This window comes from Babylonia areolata, chromosome 6, assembly GCF_041734735.1.
Source record: "Babylonia areolata isolate BAREFJ2019XMU chromosome 6, ASM4173473v1, whole genome shotgun sequence".
NCBI classification, from domain to species: domain Eukaryota; kingdom Metazoa; phylum Mollusca; class Gastropoda; order Neogastropoda; family Buccinidae; genus Babylonia; species Babylonia areolata.
The window spans coordinates 15,260,053-15,285,044 of NC_134881.1; the positions used below are offsets into that span (position 1 = coordinate 15,260,053).

Consider the following 24,992-nt stretch of genomic DNA (forward strand, 5'->3'; position numbering starts at 1 on the left):
GCGTTTGTTGTGAGCCAAGTAAGAAATAAAGTCATAAAAAAAAGAAAGAAAAAAAATTGGCCATGATCTTAATTAATTTGATCAGTTCAGAAGTGCATGTGTCATCAGCCAAGTGAAGCAATTTGAAAAAAACCCCAAAAAAACAACAGTTATGATCTTAATCAATTTGATCAGAAAGTAAGGAAATGCATGTGTTGTCAGCCAAGTAAAGCCATTAAAAAAAAAAGTTATGATCTTAATCAATTTGATGAAAAAGTAAGGAAGTGCATGTGTTAAGAGATGCCAACGGTCAGGATTTCGACATATTTTGTTATGCTCAGTCACAGTTAGTTCCAATGTTACACCAAGGTCAAAATTGTTTCGACGAGTTCATTTTCAACTACATAGCATGATCACATGCTTTCCTGTCGTAACATTATCCAGATACTCTCGATCAATCAATCACGAGGCCAGGGCAGTCACTACTGACCTTAGTCTCACATGATGATGCTTGGCTAATTGCATGCGTGTTTACATTGAAACAACATTGAGTGGACCAGTCAGTGTTAATCGTTTGCCCGAACAAGAGAGTACGTGGCTGAATCACGTTGCATCTAATGCTAACGTCCATATTCTAAATATATTTCTGATAATAATTACGATGTAATAATTAATTGCAATGTTTTTAAAAGTGAATATGTGAAATGCTTTTATTTGAGAACATATGTTTATTACTCTTGTTTAATCAAGTAATCCGCGTGTGTTGGGTGGGTGTGTGTGGGTGTGTGCTGGTTATCTGGTTGCGGTTTTCCGCAATTTATCTTTATTCTTATCTTATCTGTCTATTATAATCATTGTGCAGTATAGCAGGCTATGTTTATAATTATATTCAAATAATGTTTCTAAATTCTTTCTGTTTTTACATTAAGAATACTAGTTATTACCTGCAGTGTGTGGATGTATGTATGAAACGGTATATGTGATATTTTCTACATTTGTATCTTCGTAATATTAGTAAAAGCTGTTGTTGACTTTTACAGTTATGGTCCCCATGTTGTTTACTTGTCTGTGTTGTGATAATACACCTGACCAAATTTCTCCAGTTGGAGATTATAAAGTTATTCTTATTTTATCTTATCTTATCTTGGTCAAACCATACCTCTGCCTGGTGGATTAAGCTAAACTGTACGTTTGCTGATGTGGCCTGGAGTCCGAGCGTTCCTACCAAATTCAGACTGTTCCTACCAAATTTCCAAATTGTTCCTACAAAGAATGCATGCCGCAACACACTAGAGCAACAATAAACACAGACAACTGTGTACAGTCATCAAACATTCCCAGATCACATGCCGCAAGACACCCTTGGGCAATTTGTTGTGCCAGACAATAGTTAAAAAAAAAAATCAGTGAAAGCTATCAATCATGTGTGTAAATGAAGGCTGTATTTCATAGTTTATTGAGAAAAAAAGAAGAAAAAGTGAGAAAAAACAGGAGGATGGAGGCCCCACAAAAAACCAAACACAAAGAACAAACAAACAAAAAACAGAAAATAGTGGGAAAAAGAGGATGGAAGCCCCCACCCCCACCCCCACAAAAAAAAGAAAGAAAGAAAAAAAAAGTGGAGAAAAAGAGGAGGAGGAAGGAGGCCCCACAAATAAAACAAACAACCAAAACAAAAACTAACAGAAAAGAAAGAAAACAAAAGAAGAAAAAAGTGGGGGGAAAAAGATGAGGATGGAGGCCACACACACACAAAAAAAGAAAAAGACAAAAGGAAAAAAAAAAAAGAAAAAAAGAAAAAAAAAAAAAAGAAAGAAAGAGAAAAGTGGGGAAAAAAGAGGAGGATTTAGGCCCCACATGAAAGGAAAAAAGGAGAGGGAAAAACATAACAAAACAAAAAATCCCCCAACACTTGACAGGGGTTGGCTGGCATGTGTGTGTGTGTGTGTGTGTGTGTGTGTGTGTGTGATTTTTACCCCGCTTATGCCTTTATGTAGTATAGTGTAGTGCATGCAATGACACATATAATGTAGTTTTGTGTAGTGCAGACCCTGTTTCAGGGCGGGGACTGGATGAAAGAAAGCGCGCCAGTGCTTATCTATTATCCTGGATAATAAAGAATTTGTCTTGTCTTGTCTTGTCTGTGTGTTGTCAGCCAGGTGAAGCAGGAGATCCACAGCCTGCGGATGAGCAGCGTGCTGCGCAGCGGGGACGACCTGAGCAAGATGTGCGCTCGCTGCAAGGCCCCCTTCGGCCGGGTCACCAACACCGGGGAGGTGTGCCCAGTCTGCCACTTCAGGGTCTGCAAGAGCTGCCGGGAGAGTCTGCTGACCAAGGGCTGGCTCTGCACCCTCTGCTCCAAGGAAAAGTAAAGCAAGCGCCTCTTCTAGTCTGTTGGTCTCTGTTTGTCTCGCCGTCTGACGGGCGCAATAGCCGAGTGGTTAAAGCGTTGGACTGTCAATTTGAGGGTCCCGGGTTCGAATCACGGTGACAGCGCCTGGTGGGTAAAGGGTGGAGATTTTTACGATCTCCCAGGTCAACATATGTGCAGACCTGCAAGTGCCTGAACCCCCTTCGTGTGTATATGCAAGCAAAAGATCAAATAGGCACGTTAAAGATCCTGTAATCCATGTCAGCGGTCGGTGGGTTATGGAAACAAGAACATACCCAGCATGCACACCCCCGAAAACGGAGTATGGCTGCCTACATGGCGGGGTAAAAATGGTCATATAGTAAAAGCCCACTCGTGTGCATACGAGTGAACGCAAAAGAAGAAGAAGTCTCTCCGTCTGTCACTCTGTCTGGAAGAGTAAAGCACTTCTAGTCTGTTTGTCTTTGTTTCTCTCTGTGTCTGTCACTCTGTCTGGAAAAGCAAAGCACTTCTAGTCTGTTTGTCTTCTGTCTGTCTGTGTTTCTCTCTGTCACTCTGTTTGGAAAAGTAAAACGTCTTCTAGTCTGTTGGGTCTATTGTCTCTGTCTGTCACTCTGTCTGGAAAAGTAAAGCACCTCTTCTAGTCTTCTAGTCTTTTTGTCTTCTGTCTCTCTGTGTATCTGTCTGTCACTCTGGAAAAGTAAAGCACCTCTTCTAGTCTGTCTTCTGTTTCTCTGTGTCAGTCACTCTGGAAAAGTAAAGCACTTCTAGTTTGTTGGTCTCTTGTCTCTCTGTGTCTCTGTCACTGTGTCTGGAAAAGTAAAGCATCTCTAGTCTGTTTGTCTTCTGTCTCTCTGTCACTGTCTGGAAAAGTAAAGCACCTCTTGTGTGTTAGTCTCAGTCTCTCTGTCACTCTGTCTGTCTGTCTCTATGTCTCTCTCTGTCTCTATCTTGTCATCTCTGTCTGTGTGCTTTTTGTTAATTTTCCATGTCCAATAGTTGGGTCTTGTATGTCTGTTTTTTTGTCTCTGCACCTGTCTGTCTATTTGTTTGTGCTTTGTCAAAAGTTATGTCATTAGATTATGTTAATTTTCCATTCTACTCAGGGGGGAGCTGGGGGTGGGGGATGGGTGTGGGGTTGGGGGGGGGGGGGGGTAATTTTCTATCTTCCGCAGTTGGTTTTCATCTGTCTCTCTTTGTCTCTGCATTTCCATTTGTCTACCTGCCTGTCTGTCTTTCTGTCTGTCTCTTCCTTTATATTTTGTTGTTGTTGATTTTCTATCTTCTGCACTTTCTCTGTCATCAATAATCATGTCTGTTATGTATCTGCCTTGTGGGTAGTGCCTTTGATGGTTTCTGGTATTTCTGTTGTGACATTGCAGAAACTGGTCATGATGAATTGATGGTGAATGACTTGTTTGCATTCATTGACATTATAATCAAGAGCCACGTTGGTCATGTCTTTTGAAGTGTATTGACAGTGCATGTTTCAGTCTAGTACATTTGTTTGTAGCTGAAGCTTACAGCACATAATGTGTTATTTCCAGTCTAATATAGAAAAAAAAAGGAAGCTTGTGGTTTTCAGTATCCTTTTTTTTTTGTTTAAATAGAAATTATTATCAGTATCATAATGGCAAAGTTTCAGTATCTTTTTTTTTTTTTTTTAAATAGAAATTATTATCAGTATCATAATGGCAAAGATCTTGAAAGGTAATTACCCTCAGCATAACATAAAAGAGGTGCCAGGTTGGGAGAATCTTGGCTGATAAATATCAGAGATAGGTTCAAAATATAAGATTGTATGCATACACATACACACCCATTGACACACACACACACACACACACACACACACACACACACACACACACAAGCATATTCACTCACTCACTCTTACACACACACACACACACACACAGACACACACACACACAGGATGTGTAACCATTTTCCTAATGTGCTCCCATGGAAATACATTATAAAGCTTTTTTTAGACAGCGGGTGTATGATGCTTAGAGGGAAACAACTTGATGCTAACAGTTTCTTGTGTAGACAAGTAATGCTTTCCCCTGAAATGAGGAGTGTCACAGCCACAGTTTGATGACAATGTAAGTTAATCAGGTTTAGTTTGAAGACAGTAAACAACACAGATCAGTTCTTGGATGTTTTTTTTTTTTTAATGAATATATTATGAAGAACTCATAGTTCTTGGATTTTTAAAAGGGGTTGCCATATAAATATATATATGAAGAGCTCATAGTTCTGGGATTTTTAAAAGGGGTTGCGATATAAATATATTTATGAAGAGCTCATACATGTTGTGCCAGAACAAGTTGTAATGATTCTGATTTTCATAATCATGGTGCATAGAAGCATAGTGACACAAGCTTGCTTTTTTTTTTCATCAAGGGAATGAACGAAAGAGGAGTAGTCTTTTCTGTCACATCTGTGGAAATTCTCTGTGACTTTCTCTTGAGTGGACATGTTATCTGTAAGTTTTGAAAAACAAGTTTTTATTTTAAGTCACTCTGCTGTTCAGTCTAAGTTGGCTGTGTGCTGTGATTTCAGGCCACAGGTTATGGCTGCTTTATTGTATTGTATTGTATTGTATTGTATTGTATCACTCTTTTGTCACAACAGATTTCTCTGTGTGAAATTCGGGCTGCTCTCCCAAGGGAGAGCATGTCACTACACTGAGAGCGCCTGCAAGAGTATTGGGTTTATCCTGTCTAAGTAGATTTAAAAAAAAAAAAAAATTTTTTTACAGAATTTTGCCAGGGACAACTCTTTTGTTGCTGTGGGTTCTTTTACGCATGCTAAGTGCTTGCTGCACAGGGGACCTTGGTTTATTGTCTCATCTGAATGATTAGAGTCCGCCAGGCCACCACTCAAAACCTAATGGAGGGGGAGAAAATACCAGAGAGTGTTTCCTTTATGGCACACAAGGTGTTGATCCACTGTTCATAGTGTATGCTCTTCCCTTGTAAAATTTGGTATCCGTAGCCTAGCATTAGAAAACGACAACACCAAGCCCATAATTTAATGTGTCTATAAAGCACTGATACTCAGCAATCTGATTTATATAAACCTGCCTGTGGGATATATATGAAACACTTGATACATGGCAGGCTTGTATAAATCTAAGGTTAAAAGGTTCCATAGCCTTTTACAGCCATTGGGACTGTGAATTCATACCCACTGTGTCTGGGGCTTGGCATAGGAAGATGGGACACAGTCCTCTCCTTCTACTGTTTTAACCTTTCCCAACAGAAGTCAGGTACTCATTCACACCTGCGTGGAGTGAAGAAAATCGGAGTAAAGTTGATTTCCCAAGGACACAACACAAAGTCAAAACAGGGCCTCAAACCCTGGACACTGGTGAACACTGGATCAGAAGTCCGGTGCCTAATAGATTCTGCATTCTGTGAATGTTATTTATACGGTATATATATATTAAAGTGCTAATTGTGGGACATGGGTGGGTCATGGAGTCATTGAATGTCAAATGTTTTTGCTTCAGTATGTGTTGAATGTGAGCTGCACTGATTGAAAAGAATAGAACCTTCTTTGCAAGGGAGAAAAAAAAAGAAAAAAAAAAGAGTGCTATATGTGTGAGAAAGTGTTGGAACTCCTCCTTATTTTCATCAGAAACATTTTCTTTGTCATCAGGGTTCAGGAGAAATCGTGGGGGGTGCCCCTCATGATTTCTCACAATTGAGAGAAAACGATGTGGGAAGGAAATGACCACAGTTTCTCGCAATCCCACTATTTCTCTCAAAGTGAGAAACATCATGGGATTGCAAGAAATCATGGGCTGACACACATCACTACCCACACCCACATACTGGGAGACTTACGTAAACCACAATCCTGTGTATCATGCATATATCTTACAGGTCAGTTTACATAAAATCATTGTTTCATATTAGCACTTTTTGACTCACTTGTGTAAACAAAGTGAGTATGTTTTAACCCGGTGTTCGGTTGTCTGTGTGTGTGTGTGTGTGTGTGTCTGTGTGTGTGTGTGTCTGTATGTCCATGGTAAACTTTAACACTGACATTTTCTCTGCAAATACTTTGTCAGTTGACACCAAATTTGGCATAAAAATAGGAAAAATTCAGTTCTTTCCAGTCTTCTTGTTTAAAACAATATTGCACCTCTGGGATGGGCACAAAAAAAAGAAAAAGAAAAAAAAAAAGAAGCCTAATTATATGCAAACTGCATTTACTGTTATATTTATATTTTTTTGTATTCTCTGAACTTGGTACTTTGACCTCTTATTCTGACACAGCAACAAGAGGAGTCATTATTATCATTTTTTGTTCAAACAGGAACTTCTTTTGCTAAGCATGGAAGTTTTATTTATTTTGCAAACATTTTGGTGCAGATAGTAAAAAAGGGAAATTACTCTGTAATTAATGCTAGGGGACTTGATTTATCACAAGTGACTCTTGAAGGCCTTGCTTGTCTTGTTTTTCCTTTCCTTTTTTTCTCCCTAGCAAAGAAGGTTCTACTATTTTCAATCAGTACAGCACAATTCACATTCAACACATTTTGAACCATTAAAGTGAGAGAAACCGTGGGTTTGCAATAAATCGTGGGCTAACAATTTGTGTTGGGTTGTGGTTGCAGTCAACTGCGGTGGTTGACGGGGGAGTGGATGGGAAAGGGATCAGCGGAGAAGAGTCAAACATCTCGTTTCAACAGTGGCACAGACCTGCTTCGTGCCTCCCTCAGAGTCAAGCACCCCAATGGTGAGTACAGCGCAGGCTTGGAAACCCTCCCTCCCTCCTTCCTTGTTTGTCTTGTACTGTCTCCCTCGCGTTTTCTCCCAACCCCGCTTTGTGTTTGGCTCTGAAGAGACGTTCTACTGTTTAGGGTTTTTGTCTCACAAGTCACTGCATCCAGAAAGATCTTACAGGTGTGTACACTACAGAGTGTGTATCAGATGGATCTGCAAAATGTTGTGAAAATGCTGTCATATATCTGTTGCATTAATGTTTTTTGTTTACTGACTAGCGTTGGTTTACCACAGCCAGGCTTGACTAACTGGACAAGCGCTGAGGGAAAGAGAGGCACCAGAGGCAGAGTTAGCGATGGCTGTCTGTTATCTGTGTGGAAAATAGTGTGGATGCTGCCAGACACTGTATGTCTTCTGTACATTGCTGTTAACACTGTATGCCACCTGCATATAGTTGTTAAACACCTTGCATTCAAGTCCAGGAAACACTTTTTTTGGAGTGCTCCGCACATGGATTTCTTCATTGGCAATACACACACACAAATAAATAAAAGATATGAATCAGTCATTTGTGCACAATTAATTGTGTGTATTTATATAGATGGACAGTTTGCATTTTTTTTAATCTTTGAAGATTGCTTATATATTTATGTATTTTTATTCCTCAAGTGTACTTTGTAGTTATCAATTGATTATATATGTATATATCTGATATATCTGCACTGTTTATATATCCTGACTAGTGTTTATCACACCTGTCGCTTGACTAACTCAAATACTGAAGGAGAGGAACACAAAATTTGATGTAATATATGTTGTTTTTTCTGGTGTTTATCCAAAGCTTTTTTTTTTTTTTTCTTTTAAATTTTAAATCAAATAAAGAAAAAAAAAGTTTGTGTGTTTGGTGGGGGGTATGGATGTGTGTGTTGGGGGTAGAGGGTGGGTGAGTTGGTGTGTTTGTAAAGTTTGTTTTGTTCACCACCCTTTTTCACATTCTGTTGCCTCTCTCTTTACATGTGCATTCTGCTATGCAAGATACATTATCATAGATATATGAACACTTTTAGATCTTTGTTCCAGGTGACTTTTTTGGTTGTTGTGTAGTTGCAAGACTACATGATACACAATACAGAGAATTTTGTTTGATAAACATTTGTGTGAAACGATAACAAAAATGTGTGACGTTTCTGAAACATTGTGAAGTAGTAACCCATGAGATGTGGTGGCTGTTTTCAGGGTGAATTGTGTGACAAAGGGTGAGAAGACAGCTGACTGTTGTGACTCATTGTTGTACATTTTTTGGTGGAGTCACCCTGGATTGCAGAGTGCATTTTGTTGTGTTTTGACCTGTTTTCCTCTTTTTTTTTCTTCTTCTTCTATGGTGCAACTGGCACGTTCACTTGTATATATTTATATGATCATTTTTCCACTGCCATGTCTGCAGCCATACTCCGTTTTCGGGGATGTGCATGCTGGGCCTGTTCTCGTGTCCATAACCTACTCAACGCTACATGGATTAATGGATCTTTAAGATGCGTATTTGATATTCAGCATGTGTACACACATGAGTGTGGTTCAGGCACTAGCAGGTCTGCACATCTGTTGACCTGGGAGAGAAAATCTCCATCCTTAACCCACCAGACACTGCAGCTGGGATTTGAAACCAAGACTCTTACATTAAAAGTTGGATGCTTTAGCCATTAGGATGTTGCACTGGTCCTGTTTTAATTTGCACATCATTCAACACGCTTTGATATCAAGCTGTGAAGATGCTTGCTGTCGTTTGATGTGTTCATTTCAGTGGAGTCTGTGTGAATAAGAGCATGACTGCACAATGTGATGTTGTATGACGTTTCGCTTCACTCGTGTGTTTGGATTCTAACTGTATTATTTCTTCACCCGAGTGTTGTTCCTTACATTTCATTGATTGTTTCTCACGCAGTTAGGATTCGGGTGTAAACCACCATCTTTATTGCAAGTTTACATTAAAATGTGCTGGTATTTGTGATTTCTCTTCAAGTAATTCAGACACATGAATACAGTTTGTATTTCAGAAAATGCATGTGCACATGCATGCCCTTACACACCACTCTAATACACACACACACACACACACACACACACACACACACACACAGCTTCAAACTTTCCAGCAAAACGATACATTATCTGAGATGAATGATGTCCAAAGCGAAATGCCATCATATCCATTTTGATTAGTGCAACAAAGTCTGTGACATTGTAATTGCAGAGTCAGTGCAAAGTATAAAGATTTCAGAAATAGTATGTCATGGGAAAATGCCTGATTGATTGCCATTTACAGACATGAATACTTGCATAGATGCATGTATGCACATATCTGCATATGATCTCTGTCTCTGTCTCTGTATCTCTTTCTCTCTCTTCCTGTCTCTCTCTCTTACCCACACACACCACATACATCACACATCAGATATAAATGCAGTGTACGCACTTATGTATATGTGCATGTGGTATAAAACCACAATACCCACAGCAGATTAAACGCATGCAGATAGGCTACCAATTGGCAATTACACATACAGATGCATCATTACACTCACAGTCACACGTGTAAGCTCACACATGCATGTTTACATACAGACGCATGCACACACAGACACAGACACACACACACACACACACACACACATGCACGCATGTACATAATCACAACACACACACATACACACACACATTCTCTCTCTCTCTCTCACAGATTTGCCAGACGCTAAAAATGATTCATAACTCCACCACACTGCTATTAATTTTTCCTCTCAGCAACTTTTTGCTCTGTCAGCGACTCAAAGGTGAAAACATATCTCACATGTTTTGTTCAAACATCCACATTCGGTGGTGTGGTGGTGTGAGTGAAAGATCGCTCCACAAATGGGTTTTTTGTCAAAGGAAATTGAAAAAAAAAATTTTTTTGGTTTTGTTTTGTTTTTTGGTCATGCTGAAAGTTTATGGCAGAATGTTTCCAAGTGTGCACTTATTTTACTCCAGCAGCATGTGTCTGTTGAAGTTCTTGCCCTTCTCGTTAGCCGAGCCCCCTTGCATGAAGCATTGGATCAGCCCATTCCCACAGACTGCCTGATTATTCCACACCAGTGTTCTACAGGGAACGGTCTGCCCGCTGGTCTGTTTTCCTGTTCATGCCCTGTCTGATTATACACCCTGGCCTTTTGTCTTTTTACCCTTGTTGCTCCCATGGGCTGGGGTGTTTTATGTGTGGTGTGTGTGTGTGTGTGTGTGTGTGTGTGTGTGTGTGTGTGTGTGTGTGTGTGTGTGTGTGTGTGTGTGTTGTGTCTGTTTGTCTGTCTGTCTTTCTCTGTCTCTGTCTGTCTGTCTGTCTGTCTCTTCCTCTCTGTCTCTGTCTGTCTCTGCCTCTCTGTCTTTCTCCATGTCTCTATCTCTCAATTTATTTACTCTCTCTCTCTCTCTCTCTCTCTCTCTCTTCCTCTGTGTCTGTTTCTGTCATTGTCTCTCTGTCTCTCGACTGCTGTTTATTTCTCTTTGATTTAGTATGTCTGTCTTGCTCTATCTGCCTCTCTGTCTTTGTCTTTCTCTTTCTTGTCTGTCCGTGCATCTGTCTCTTTGTGTCCTTGTGTGTGGGTTTTTTGGTGTTTTTTGTCTGTTTCTGTCTCAGTATGTCCCTCTTTCAGTATTTATGTGAATCCATGTATGGTTTTGTATCTGTCTGTCTGTTCATTACTCTGTGAGTGTGTGTGTTTGTGTGTGTGTGTGTGTGTGTGTGTGTGTGTGTGCGCACGCGCGTGCGTGCATGTGTGCCAGTGTGTCTTCCCATGCCCATTTCTTTATTCCTTATCGGTTTATCCCAGCCCCCCCACTCTCTCATGGTTTGTGTGTGTGTTTGTGTGTATGTGTGTTTATGCGTTTCATTCTCTTTGTCTGTCCGTCTGTTTGTCTGCTCCCTCCGCATGCCCTCCCTCTCTCTCTCATGGTTAGTGTGTGTGTGTGTGTGTGTGTGTGTGTGTGTGTGTGCCTTTCTCTTTGTCTGTCTGTCTGTCTCAGTCCTCCACCCCCACCTCTCTCTCTCTCTCTCTCCATCCCACTCTCTTTTCCTCTGTCCCTCTCCCTGTTACCCCCCTCGCCCTCCAACTTCCCCTGCATCCTTGCTTTCCAGACCTCTCCCCAACGATGCACAGAAAGATGTGCACACTTCTTTCGGGTCTTCCTCCCTCACCCCTCTGCTCTGAGCCCCTCCCCACCACTTCACTATCCGCTCTCACCCTCTCACCTGCCAGCCCTCAGCCCCCTCTCCTTCATCCCTCTGCTATGAGTCCCCTCCCCACCACCCCACTCTCCGCTCTCACCCCCTCACCTTCCAGCCCTCAGCCCCCTCTCCATCCCTCTGCTCAGACCCCCCTCCCCACCACCCCACTCTCCGCTCTCACCCCCTCACCTTCCAGCCCTCAGCCCCCTCTGCATCCCTCTGCTCAGACCCCCCTCCCCACCACCCCACTCTCCGCTCTCACCCCCTCACCTTTAGCCCTCAGCCCCCTCTCCATCCCTCTGCTCAGACCCCCCTCCCCACCACCCCACTCTCAGCTCTCATCCACTCACCTTCCAACCCCCTCCCTCCTTCATCCCTCTGCTCTGATCCCCCCTCCCCACCACCCCACTCTCCGCTTTCATCCCCTCCGCCCCCACTCCCCCCCCCCTACACCCCCGTCTGCCTCTGCCCTGAACCCCCCCTCCCCCACCGCCCTCCCATCTCACTGCTGTCATCCCCTCTACCCCAGCCCCCTTTCCTCTACCTCATCCCTCCGCTCTGACCCCAACCCCCCCACTCTCAGTTATCATGCATCCCTTTTACCGCACCCCAATCCCCCACCCTCCCCCTCGGCCCACACCTAACGCTCTGCCTCTGCCCTCCGCTATCAACCCCTCCACCCCCCCCCAAAAAAAAAGAAAAAAGAAAAGAGGGAGTCTAATCCCCTCCCTGTCATTCATGGGTCAGTTCGATCTGTGTGTGCTAAGCAATCCAGCTAGACGTGGAGTCAGAACGTACCACAAGATGGTGATGATGGCTGGGGAATGGGGTGGGTTGTGTTGTGTTGTGTTGTGTTGTACGATGGTGATGATGGCTGGGGAGTGGGGTGGATTGTGTTGTGTTGTGTTGTGTTGTACGATGGTGATGATGGCTGGGGAGTGGGGTGGATTGTGTTCTGTTGTGTTGTAAGATGGTGATGATGGCTGGGGAGTGGGGTGGATTGTGTTGTGTTGTGTTGTAAGATGGTGATGATGGCTGGGGAGTGGGGTGGATTGTGTTGTGTTGTGTTGTACGATGGTGATGATGGCTGGGGAGTGGGGTGGATTGTGTTGTGTTGTGTTGTAAGATGGTGATGATGGCTGGGGAGTGGGGTGGATTGTGTTGTGTTGTGTTGTACGATGGTGATGATGGCTGGGGAGTGGGGTGGATTGTGTTGTGTTGTACGATGGTGATGATGGCTGGGGAGTGGGGTGGATTGTGTTGTGTTGTGTTGTGTTGTGTTGTATGATGGTGATGGCTGGGGAGTGGGGTGGATCGTGTTGTGTTGTGTTGTATGATGGTGATGGCTGGGGAGTGGGGTGGATCGTGTTGTGTTGTGTTGTATGATGGTGATGGCTGGGGAGTGGGGTGGATCGTGTTGTGTTGTGTTGTGTTGTAAGATGGTGATGATGGCTGGGGAGTGGGGTGGATTGTGTTGTGTTGTGTTGTGTTGTGTTGTATGATGGTGATGGCTGGGGAGTGGGGTGGATCGTGTTGTGTTGTGTTGTGTTGTAAGATGGTGATGATGGCTGGGGAGTGGGGTGGATTGTGTTGTGTTGTGTTGTGTTGTGTTGTATGATGGTGATGGCTGGGGAGTGGGGTGGATCGTGTTGTGTTGTGTTGTGTTGTAAGATGGTGATGATGGCTGGGGAGTGGGGTGGATTGTGTTGTGTTGTGTTGTATGATGGTGATGGCTGGGGAGTGGGGTGGATCGTGTTGTGTTGTGTTGTGTTGTAAGATGGTGATGATGGCTGGGGAGTGGGGTGGATCGTGTTGTGTTGTGTTGTGTTGTAAGATGGTGATGATGGCTGGGGAGTGGGGTGGATTGTGTTGTGTTGTGTTGTGTTGTATGTTGGTGATGGCTGGGGAGTGGGGTGGATCGTGTTGTGTTGTGTTGTGTTGTAAGATGGTGATGATGGCTGGGGAGTGGGGTGGATTTTGTTGTGTTGTGTTGTATGATGGTGATGGCTGGGGAGTGGGGTGGATCGTGTTGTGTTGTGTTGTAAGGTGGTGATGATGGCTGGGGAGTGGGGTGGATTGTGTTGTGTTGTGTTGTAAGATGGTGATGATGGCTGGGGAGTGGGGTGGATTGTGTTGTGTTGTGTTGTACGATGGTGATGATGGCTGGGGAGTGGGGTGGATTGTGTTGTGTTGTGTTGTGTTGTACGATGGTGATGATGGCTGGGGAGTGGGGTGGATTGTGTTGTGTTGTGTTGTACGATGGTGATGATGGCTGGGGAGTGGGGTGGATTGTGTTGTGTTGTGTTGTGTTGTATGATGGTGATGGCTGGGGAGTGGGGTGGATCGTGTTGTGTTGTGTTGTGTTGTAAGATGGTGATGATGGCTGGGGAGTGGGGTGGATTTTGTTGTGTTGTGTTGTATGATGGTGATGGCTGGGGAGTGGGGTGGATCGTGTTGTGTTGTGTTGTAAGGTGGTGATGATGGCTGGGGAGTGGGGTGGATTGTGTTGTGTTGTGTGTATGATGGTGATGGCTGGGGAGTGGGGTGGATCGTGTTGTGTTGTGTTGTAAGATGTTGATGATGGCTTGGGAGTGGGGTTGGTTGTGTGGGAAGGCGCTCCTCTCTAGACGTTTTGTCTCTGGGCTGTCTTAGTTGTTGTGTTGGGTGGAGCGGATTATCGTGTGAGATTGTATATTGCTTCTTCTTCTTCTTCTGCTCCCCCCACCTCTCCCTCTCTCTCTCTCTCTGAACGCCAACGCGCCTGCGTTTGTCCGTTTCTGTCTGTGTGTATGTATATCACCACTCCCCTTCTTCTTTTCTCAGTCTCATACATGCGTGTGCATACGTGCTCCTCTCTTTCTCTGTTAATGTGTCTGTCTGTCTCTCTGTTTCTCTCTACCTCTCTGTGTGTGTTTCTCACTGTCACTCTCTCTCACTGTCTCTGTTTCTGTCTTTCTCTGTCACTCTCTGTCCAACCCTCTCTTTGTCTGTCTGTCTGTCTCTCTCTGTTTCTCCCTACCTCTCTCTGTGTGTTTCTCACTGTCTCTCTCTCTCTCTGTATCTCTCTCTGTCTTCCTCTATCACTATCTGTCCAACCCTCATCCTCTCTCTCTCCCTCCCTCCCTTCGTCAGTCATTCTTATTTCATGAGGGGTCATCACTTTATGAATGAACCAGTGAAAATCAGACTAAAATCTAACCACCCCCTACCCCCTCTTCTCTCGCTTTGAATCTGTCTTTGGACCTGTTTGTTCTCTGATCTTTCTCTCTTTCCTTATACAGAACCGTATCTGTGCCGCCCACCCTCTTTTCCCCTGGGTATTTTCGCATGTTCACCGTGTCGTTTTTCTTCCTTTCATTGCCTGTCAGTGTGTCTTTCCTTTGTTCTTTCCTTTTCGCCCTTCTGTTATTTTCTTTGTATCCCCTTTTCGTTCTTTCTTCCACCGTCTTCCACGCCTTTCTTCTTTCGTGAACTGTAGGGGGGGAATAAAAGAGTAGGGAATTAATTGGATGTGATTTCCTTCATCCTGTCACAGGGGGTGGAGGTAGTGTGGCGATGTCTGTGTGTTCGTTGCTCTCTGTCTCTGTCTTCCACCCCCCCCCCCTCTTTCATATGACTTTTTCTTGTACGTTTCTGCTATTTCTCATTTGTTCTCTGTCTGTCAGTATGTCTCTGTCTCTCTTGACTATCTCTCTCTCTGTCCACTCTCTCTCTCCCTGTCCATTCTCTCTCTCTCTCTCTCTCTCTCACCCTCTCTATCCCCCTGTTTCTCTCTCTCTCTCTCTCTCTCTTTCTTTCTCTCTCTCTCTCTCCCCTCATCCCTTTCTCCCTCCACCCCCCTTTCTCTCCACTCACACTTGCGGGTCGATCCCACTCACTCTCTTTCTCCTATCTCTCAGTGAAAGGACGACAGAAAATCATTGTCTCCTTTGTTGCCATTGGAAGATTGGAAGAGGGGGTTGGGGTGTGTGTGTGTGTGTGTGAGGGGGGAGGGGGGGTTGTAGAGACTGGGCGGAAGAGTTGGGGGTGTGGAGACTAAAGCGGTGATGAGAGGCGTGAGGGGAAAGAGTGGGGATGGACAGGACTGGAGACATCAGCATTCTGGCAACTCTTGAGGGTCCTGAAGGGCTCCAGAAGCATAGCCATATCCAGGAGTGTCTGGGCTTGATGGTGAAGGCGTGGAATGATTGTATTTTCTATTTGCGCCAGGGAAAAAAAAGTGTTGAAACTCTGGATAGAGACTGGGTGAAGGGGGAGAGACCGTAGAAAAGACGTTCTCTGGAGAGAGATTCTTGATGGATGAGGATGGGAAAGGGAAAGTAGGAAGTCCTGTGTTTTAGAGAGAGAGACAGACAGACAGAGAGAGAGAGAGAGAGAGAGAGAGAGAGAGAGAGAGAGAGAGAGCATCCTGCGTATGTTTGTTTCGTTGGTTTTTTTGCTTTTTTTCCGTGGGGAGGGTAAGCCACGCATATGTACACTCTGCCTCTCGCTGATTTCTGTCTCTGTAGCTCGCACTCACACAGCTTGACAGAGAGACAGAGACAGAGATTCACAGACACACACACATACAGACACAGACACACACACAGACATACACACACACACACACACACACACACACACACACACACAGAGCGATGCTGTTTTAAAAAAAAAAAATTTTTTTAATGCAGTGCCAGTTTCAGTGATTCATGTCCTTTGTTCTCTCTGTGTGTCTTTCTTGTCTTTGTCTAGGACTTCTCTCTTTGTCTCCCATTTCTCTTTGTCTTCTTGCTGTCCTCCTGCTTCACCTTCCTTCCTCCTCCATCATCATCGTATAGTGGTCTTCGTCATGTTCATCTTCCAATGCTCTTCTGTCTCCTCCTCCTACACTTTATTGCTTTTCTTCTGAGTCTTTGGTGAATCGCTTTTCTTCTCTCTTTGCATTTTTCTCATCGACATCTTCTCTTCATCATTCTCTGCCCACTTTTATTCCTCCTACTCCTCCTCCTCTTTCATAGCCACACTGTCATGCCACGTACCCCCCCTCCCCCTCCCCATCCCCTTTCAACAGTCCTCCCTCCAGTTGTTTCTGTCCCTTGTATTGTCGCCCCTGCATGGATTGTCGCCGGCGTCAATACGTGCAGGCCTCACTGCACTTACTGTCGCATCTCTGCACTGGTGCTGGTTTGAGGAGTGAATGAGGAGTTGTGACGTAACTTTTACGACCCCGCGTAGAGTCGTTGAAGGGCTGAGTTCTCGGAGATAAGAACACACACACACACACACACACACACACACACTCTGTGACAGTAGCCAAACTTGTCCAGTTTACAACCCACCCACTCAACCTTTACGATAAACTCAAGATCCCGAACCCACTGGGTGAGAAGTTGTGACGTAACTTTTACGACCCAGCGTGGCGTCGTTGACGGAAGGGCTGTGCCCTTGCAGATAAGATCACACACACACACACACACACACACACACACCTGCACGCACAAACACGAAACATGCACATACATTCACACACACACACGCCAAATACACACACACATATTATACGCCACCTCTTCCACCACACACCGCTTTCACATAAACACGAATGTACTGTCGCACACATTCACTCACACAAACAAGCATACAACAATATTTTGTATTTTGTATTTCTTTTTATCACAACAGATTTCTCTGTGAAATTCGGGCTGCTCTCCCCAGGGAGAGCGCGTCGCTACACTACAGCACCACCCTTTTTTTTTTGGTATTTTTTCCTGCGTGCAGTTTTATTTGTTTTTCCCATCTAAGTGGATTTTTCTTACAGAATTTTGCCAGGAACAACCCTTTTGTTGCCGTGGGTTCTTTCACGTGCGCTAATTGCATGCTGCACACGGGACCTCGGTTTATCGTCTCATCCGAATGACTAGTGTCCAGACTACCACTGAAGGTCTAGTGGAGGGGGAGAAAATATCGGCGGCTGAGCCGCGATTTGAACCAGCGTGCTCAGATTCTCTCGCTTCCTAGGCGGGTGCGTTACCTCTAGGCCATCACTTCACATATCATACGCGCGTGCGCACACAAACTCATACACACAGCAACAACAACAACAACAACAACAACAGCAACAATGCAGAGGGGCGACAATCCATGCAGGGGCGATAATACATGCCGCAACTACAGCACCAGTGCAGAGAGGCGACAATATGTGCAGTGAGGGCAGCACGTATTGTCGTCGGCGACAATCCATGCAGGGGCAACAATACATGCCTCAACATCCCTCTCTCCTCATCTTTTCCACCCACTCCAGCACCATAGCTCGTTCGTACCCCTTCTTCATTTTTTCTTTACTTACAGTGACCCACCGCAGCTGCAGAATCACGTACCCCAGACGTACCATTATGTGGGTGACAGGAGAGAGAGAGAGAGAGAGAGAGAGAGAGAGAGAGAGAATCGATTCCAGTATATAATCATCATCTATGCCTTTTCGCTGATGCAATGTAAAACCCCTCCATCTCCTCCCCCGCCCCTCCCCTCACCCTGATCGATGTGCCCCTCATCACCCCCCATTCCCCACAACCCCACCCCTCGTCCCTATTGCCTGCCTATATTGCTCAGTCACCTAAGTGTGCCACTCATGTTGTAAAGGGTTGGTGGTTCGATTCTGCGCGTTGACGTGCATGGTGTACTGGTTTTTGTTCGATTTGGCTGTCCGCCTGTTTGGAAGTGGTGCTTTGGGAATGTTCATTGCATTGGTAGGCTTGTTCCAACATGCGCGCATACGGGCGACACACATATGCACGCGTGTAGAAGGAGAGAAGTGTGCGTGTGTAATGTGCGCACTCACGCACGAACGCGCGCACGCGCACGCCACACACACACACACACACACACACACACACACACACACACACACACACACAAACACACGCGCGCGCGCACCCGCCAGCCCGCCCGAACACACACACGTTTTTTCTCGTTGATTTCCATCCCAGATAGTTTGCTTTTGCCAGGGGTTGATTTGCTTATGTTCTGTCAGGTGTTTGCCACAGACAGTGGGTACTAATGGAATGGATTCTGAATGAACAACTTCGGTCTGAAGTCCCCTCCTATGTGAGATCCTCGTAACAGCCAGTGGACTCTCTCTTCACCAGGGCTCCTTGTCTCTCTCCCAGGGCTCCTTGTTTCTCCCCCAGGGCTCATATCTCCCCCAGGGCTCCTTGTCTCTCCCCCAGGGCTCCTTGTCTCTCCCCAATGGCATCTTGTCTCTCCCCCAGGGCTCCTTGTCTCTCTCCCAGGGCTCCTTGTCTCTCTCCCAGGGCTCCTTGTTTCTCCCCCAGGGCTCCTTGTATCTCCCCAGTGGCTCATTGTTTCTCCCCCAGGGCTCCTCGTCTCTCCCCAATGGCATCTTGTCTCTCCCCCAGGGCTCCTTGTATCTCCCCAGTGGCTCATTGTCTCTCCCCCAGGGCTCCTCGTCTCTCCCCAATGGCATCTTGTCTCTCCCCCAGGGCTCCTTGTCTCTCTCCAATGGCTCTTTGTCTATGCCCCAGGGCTCCTTGTCTCTCCCCAATGGCTCTTTGTCTATCCCCCAGGGCTCCTTGTCTCTCCCCAATGGCTCCTTGTCTCTCCCCCAGGGCTCCTTGTTTCTCCCCCAGGGCTCATCTCTCCCCCAGGGCTCCTCGTCTCTCCCCAATGGCATCTTGTCTCTCCCCCAGGGCTCCTTGTCTCTTCCCCAGGGCTCTTTGTCTCTCCCCCAGGGCTCCTTGTCTCTCCCCAGTGGCTCTTTGTCTATCCCCCAGGGCTCCTTGTCTCTCCCCAGTGGCTCATTGTCTCTCCCCCAGGGCTCCTTGTTTCTCCCCCAGGGCTCATCTCTCCCCCAGGGCTCCTCGTCTCTCCCCAATGGCATCTTGTCTCTCCCCCAGGGCTCCTTGTCTCTTCCCCAGGGCTCTTTGTCTATGCCCCAGGGCTCCTTGTCTCTCCCCAATGGCTCTTTGTCTATCCCCCAGGGCTCCTTGTCTCTCCCCAATGGCTCATTGTCTCTCCCCCAGGGCTCCTGGTTTCTCCCCCAGGGCTCATCTCTCCCCCAGGGCTCCTCGTCTCTCCTCAATGGCATCTTGTCTCTCCCCCAGGGCTCCTTGTCTCTTCCCCAGGGCTCCTTGTCTCTCCCACAGGCCTCCTTTTGTCTTTCCAAGGGCTCCATGTCTCCCCCCCAGGGCTCCGTGTCTCTCCCCCAGGGCTCCTTGTCTCTTCCCCATGGCTCCTTGTCTCTCCCGCAGGGCTCCTTGTCTCTCCCCAATGGCTCTTTGTCTATCCCCCAGGGCTCCTTTTCTCTCCCCAATGGCTCTTTGTCTATCCCCCAGGGCTCCTTTTCTCTCCCCAATGGCTCTTTGTCTATGCCCCAGGGCTCCTTGTCTCTCCCCAGTGGCTCTTTGTCTATGCCCCAGGGCTCCTTGTTTCTCCCCAATGGCTCTTTGTCTATCCCCCAGGGCTCCTTGTCTCTCCCCAATGGCTCTTTGTCTATGCCCCAGGGCTCCTTGTCACTCCCCAGTGGCTCTTTGTCTATGCCCCAGGGCTCCTTTTCTCTCCCCAATGGCTCTTTGTCTATGCCCCAGGGCTCCTTGTCTCTCCCCAATGGCTCTTTGTCTATGCCCCAGGGCTCCTTGTCTCTCCCCAATGGCTCTTTGTCTATCCCACAGGGCTCCTTGTCTCTCCCCCAGGGCTCCTTGTCACTCCCCAATGGCTCATTCTCTCCCCCAGGGCTCCTTGTCTCTCCCACAGAGATCCTTCTCTCTCCCCCAGGGCTCCTTGTCTCTCCCCCCAGGGCTTCACGTCTCTTCCCCAGGGCTCCTTGTCTCTCCCCAATGGCTCCTTGTCTCTCCCGCAGGGCTCCTTGTCTCTCCCGCATGGCTCCTTGTCTCTCCCGCAGGCCTCCTTTTGTCTTTCCAAGGGCTCCGTGTCTGTCCCCTGGGGCTCCTTGTCTCCCCCCAGGGAATCCTTGTCTCTCTCCCAGAGATCCTTGTCTCTCCTCCCAGGGCTCCTTGTCTCTCCCCCAGAGCTCCTTGTCTCTCCCCCCAGGGCTTCACGTCTCTCCCCCAGGGAATCCTTGTCTCTCCCACAGAGATCCTTCTCTCTCCCCCTAGGGCTCCTTGCCTCTCCCTAGGGCTCCTTGTCTCTTCTTCAGGGATCCTTTTGTCTTTCCAAAGGCTCCTTATCTCTCCCCCCAGGATCCTTGTGTCTTTCCAAAGGCTCCTTATCTCTCCCCCCAGGATCCTTGTGTCTTTCCAAAGGCTCCTTATCTCTCCCCCAGAGACCCTTGTGTCTTTCCAAGGGCTCCTTGTCTCTCCCCCAGAGACCCTTGTGTCTTTCCAAGGGCTCCTTATCTCTCCCCTAGAGACCCTTGTGTCTTTCTAAGGGCTCCTCGTCTCTCCCCAGTGGCATCTTGTCTCTCCCCCAGGGCTCCTTGTCTCTTCCCCAGGGCTCTTTGTCTATGCCCCAGGGCTCCTTGTCTCTCCCCAATGGCTCTTTGTCTATCCCCCAGGGCTCCTTGTCTCTCCCCAATGGCTCATTGTCTCTCCCCCAGGGCTCCTTGTTTCTCCCCCAGGGCTCATCTCTCCCCCATGCTCCTCGTCTCTCCCCAATGGCACCTTGTCTCTCCCCCAGGGCTCCTTGTCTCTTCCCCAGGGCTCCTTGTCTCTCCCACAGGCCTCCTTTTGTCTTTCCAAGGGCTCCGTGTCTCTCCCCCAGGGCTCCTTGTCTCTTCCCCAGGGCTCCTTGTCTCTCCCGCAGGGCTCCTTGTCTCTCCCCAATGGTTTCTTTGTCTATCCCCCAGGGCTCCTTGTCTCCCCAATGGCTCATTGTCTATCCCCCAGGGCTCCTTTTCTCTCCCCAATGGCTCTTTGTCTATGCCCCAGGGCTCCTTGTCACTCCCCAGTGGCTCTTTGTCTATGCCCCAGGGCTCCTTGTCTCTCCCCAATGGCTCTTTGTCTATCCCCCAGGGCTCCTTGTCTCTCCCCAATGGCTCTTTGTCTATGCCCCAGGGCTCCTTGTCACTCCCCAGTGGCTCTTTGTCTATGCCCCAGGGCTCCTTTTCTCTCCCCAGTGGCTCTTTGTCTATGCCCCAGGGCTCCTTGTCTCTCCCCAATGGCTCTTTGTCTATGCCCCAGGGCTCCTTGTCTCTCCCCAATGGCTCTTTGTCTATCCCCCAGGGCTCCTTGTCTCTCCCCCAGGGCTCCTTGTCACTCCCCAATGGCTCATTCTCTCCCCCAGGGCTCCTTGTCTCTCCCACAGAGATCCTTCTCTCTCCCCCAGGGCTCCTTGTCTCTCCCCCCAGGGCTTCACGTCTCTCCCCCAGGGCTCCTTGTCTCTTCCCCAGGGCTCCTTGTCTCTCCCCCAGGGCTCCTTGTCTCTCCCGCATGGCTCCTTGTCTCTCCCGCAGGCCTCCTTTTGTCTTTCCAAGCGCTCCGTGTCTCTCCCCTGGGGCTCCTTGTCTCCCCCCAGGGAATCCTTGTCTCTCCCCCAGAGATCCTTGTCTCTCCCCCCAGGGCTCCTTGTCTCTCCCCCAGAGCTCCTTGTCTCTCCCCCCAGGGCTTCACGTCTCTCCCCCAGAGAATCCTTGTCTCTCCCACAGAGATCCTTCTCTCTCCCCCTAGGGCTCCTTGTCTCTCCCTAGGGCTCCTTGTCTCTTCTTCAGGGATCCTTTTGTCTTTCCAAGGGCTCCTTATCTCTCCCCCCAGGATCCTTGTGTCTTTCCAAGGGCTCCTTGTCTCTCCCCCCAGGATCCTTGTGTCTTTCCAAAGGCTCCTTATCTCTCCCCCAGAGACCCTTGTGTCTTTCCAAGGGCTCCTTGTCTCTCCCCCAGAGACCCTTGTGTCTTTCCAAGGGCTCCTTATCTCTCCCCTAGAGACCCTTGTGTCTTTCTAAGGGCTCCTTGTATCTCCCCTAGAGACCCTTGTGTCTTTCCAAGGGCTCCTTGTCTCTCCCCCAGAGACCCTTGTGTCTTTCTAAGGGCTCCTTGTATTTCCCCTAGAGACCCTTGTGTCTTTCCAAGGGCTCCTTGTCTCTCCCCCAGAGACCCTTGTGTCTTTCTAAGGGCTCCTTGTCTCTCCCTCAGAGTCTGTTATTTTTTTTATTGTAATAACGGCGAATCCACAGATGGGGGACTCAATTTGTGTTATCAAAATGAGTCAACACAGTAACCGTGTTTCGTATTCTCTCTGTGTGTGGGGTGGTGGTGGTGGTGTTGAGGCATATAATCTGTTTCAGTACAGAAAATATGAGTTTCCTGAAATTTATTTATTTATTTCAAGAACACATTAAAAAAGAAGGAATTGTAAAATACACACGGAAATCTGTTGTGATATCTGTACTGTATTTCTTCGTCCACCATCTTGTCAGAATGTCGGTTTCTTTGACAGTGTGTTCGATGAGCGTTTGGAGTTTTATTGTGAAATTTCCAAGCCGGAAAGACGTGATGACGTCAGGAAAAGGTCAAAGCACGATAGATTCGATTATAACATTCGTCTGCATATTGAAACAGTAAACTGTCGATCAATGTTGGCAGACTTTGGAGGAAATGTTTACATTCCAACACACAATTTTTGGTGCGACAAAGACCCGTTTTCTGATTGTGAGCAAACGGGTTGAAAACTGACATTGTTTGTGGATTTAAACACTTGCTGATCAAAACAACCGCGAACCAGTCGCGACTGAATATTCGAGTTGTCTGCCAGTCTGAACTCTGATCCTATGATTATTTTTTTTAACTATGATTTATACGAGTCTGACTGTTCGATCTCGCGCACACTGTTATGAACTGACTGTTTATATAGCTGCTGGTTGCCACCCAACACGCCTCCCCATTTTTCTTCCTTTGTAGGGGACAGGGGGTCCCTTTTCCCTTTGTTATTATAATCTTTTCATGCGTGAGCCAATAAGACCTTAGCTCTGGTTCATGTAACCCGCAGTTATGCTTACTTCACTACGCTTGTGATATAAATGTTCAATTGATTTTTTTCTCCGTCTTCGCGTCGCCAGTCCCCTCTCTGTCTGTCGCTGTTTCCGTCACAATCTGTGTCTCTTGTCTTTCTCTGACTCTGAGTGTGTGTCTTTGTCTTTCTTTCTTTTTCTTTCTTCCTTCCTTTCTTTCATTCTTTTTCTCTTTCCTTCTCTCGCTCTCGCTCCTTCCCCTCACACACGCGATCAATCCCACTCATCCTGTCCTCTCTCTCAGTAAAAACAACAACAGAAAAACAAAACAAAACAAAACAAAACAGGACGACAGAAAATCCTTGTCCTTTCTCCTCCTGTGAGGCGGCCGCTGGAAGAGGGAGATAGGGGGTGAGCGAAAGGGGTATATATAGACTGAAGCAGTGATGGGATGCGGTGAGGCAGAGGGATGGGGGTGATGAGGGAAAGGGGTATAGACTGAAGTGATGATGGAGGGGGACGGGGTGGGGGGGGCGGTGGGGCAGATGGAGGGGGTGATGAGGAAAAGCGGTATAGACTGAAGTGATGATGGAGGGGGACGGGGTGGGGGGGCGGTGGGGCAGATGGAGGGGGTGATGAGGAAAAGCGGTATAGACTGAAGTGATGATGGAGGGGGACGGGGAGGGGGGAGGGGCAGAGGCAGGGGGTGATGAGGGAAAGGGGTATAGACTGAAGTGATGATGGAGGGGGTGGGGTGAGGGGACGGTGGGGCAGATGGAGGGGGTGAGGAGGGAAAGGGGTATAGACTGAAGCGATGATGGAGGGGGTGGGGTGGGGGGGCGGTGGGGCAGATGGAGGGGGTGATGAGGGAAAGGGTTATAGACTGAAGTGATGATGGAGGGGGACGGGGAGGGGGGGGTTCAGAGGCAGGGGGTGATAAGGGAAAGGGGTATAGACTGAAGCGATGATGGAGGGGGACGGGGAGGGGGGGGGCAGAGGCAGGGGGTGATAAGGGAAAGGGGTATAGACTGAAGCGATGATGGCGGGGGTGGGGGGTGGGGGGGTGGGGGGCAGAGGCAGGGGGTGATGAGGGAAAGGGGTATAGACTGAAGCGATGATGGCGGGGGTGGGGGGTGGGGGGCAGAGGCAGGGGGTGATGAGGGAAAGGGGTATAGACTGAAGCGATGATGGAGGAGGGGGGTGGGGGAGGATGCTGCAAGAGTGAAGTCGTCAGTGTTCGCGCAGCACTGAGGGTCTTACAGAAGGCGGCTGAGCCAAGATGACACCATGGTGGTGATGAAGTGTGTGTGTGTGGAATGATTGTTTTTCTAAAAGATAGTCGCCAGATAGTGTGTGTGTGTGTGTGTGTGTGTGTGTGTGTGTGTGTGAGAGAGAGAGAGAGAGAGAGAGAGAGAGAGAGAGAGAGAGAGAATCGATTCTAGTATATAATCATCATCTATGCCTTTTCGCTGATGCAATGTAAAACCCCTGATTATGATGATGATGATGTGTGTGGAATGATTGTTTTCTGAAAGATGGTCCCATCATGATGACAATGATGATGATGATGATATGTGTGTGTGTGTGTGTGTGTGTGTGTGTGTGTGTGTGTGTGTGTGTGTGTGTGTGTGTGAATAATTTTCTGAAAGATGGCCCCCATTATTTGTATTTGTATTTCTTTTTATCACAACAGATTTCTCTGTGTGAAATTCGGGCTGCTCTCCCCAGGGAGAGCGTGTAGGGAGAG

The 24,992-nt window shown here is 47.2% G+C and overlaps 1 protein-coding gene across 1 annotated transcript in view; it reads left to right on the forward strand.

Moving 5' to 3' along the window:
• The window catches only part of LOC143282778 (uncharacterized), a 175,959-nt gene that overhangs the window by 27,293 nt on the left and 123,674 nt on the right, over window positions 1-24,992 (forward strand). Inside the window, exons 4-5 of the mRNA XM_076588543.1 lie at window positions 2,135-2,347; window positions 6,984-7,105. Coding sequence (XP_076444658.1) covers window positions 2,135-2,347; window positions 6,984-7,105 — 335 coding nt within the window. The remainder of the gene's footprint in view (window positions 1-2,134; window positions 2,348-6,983; window positions 7,106-24,992) is intronic.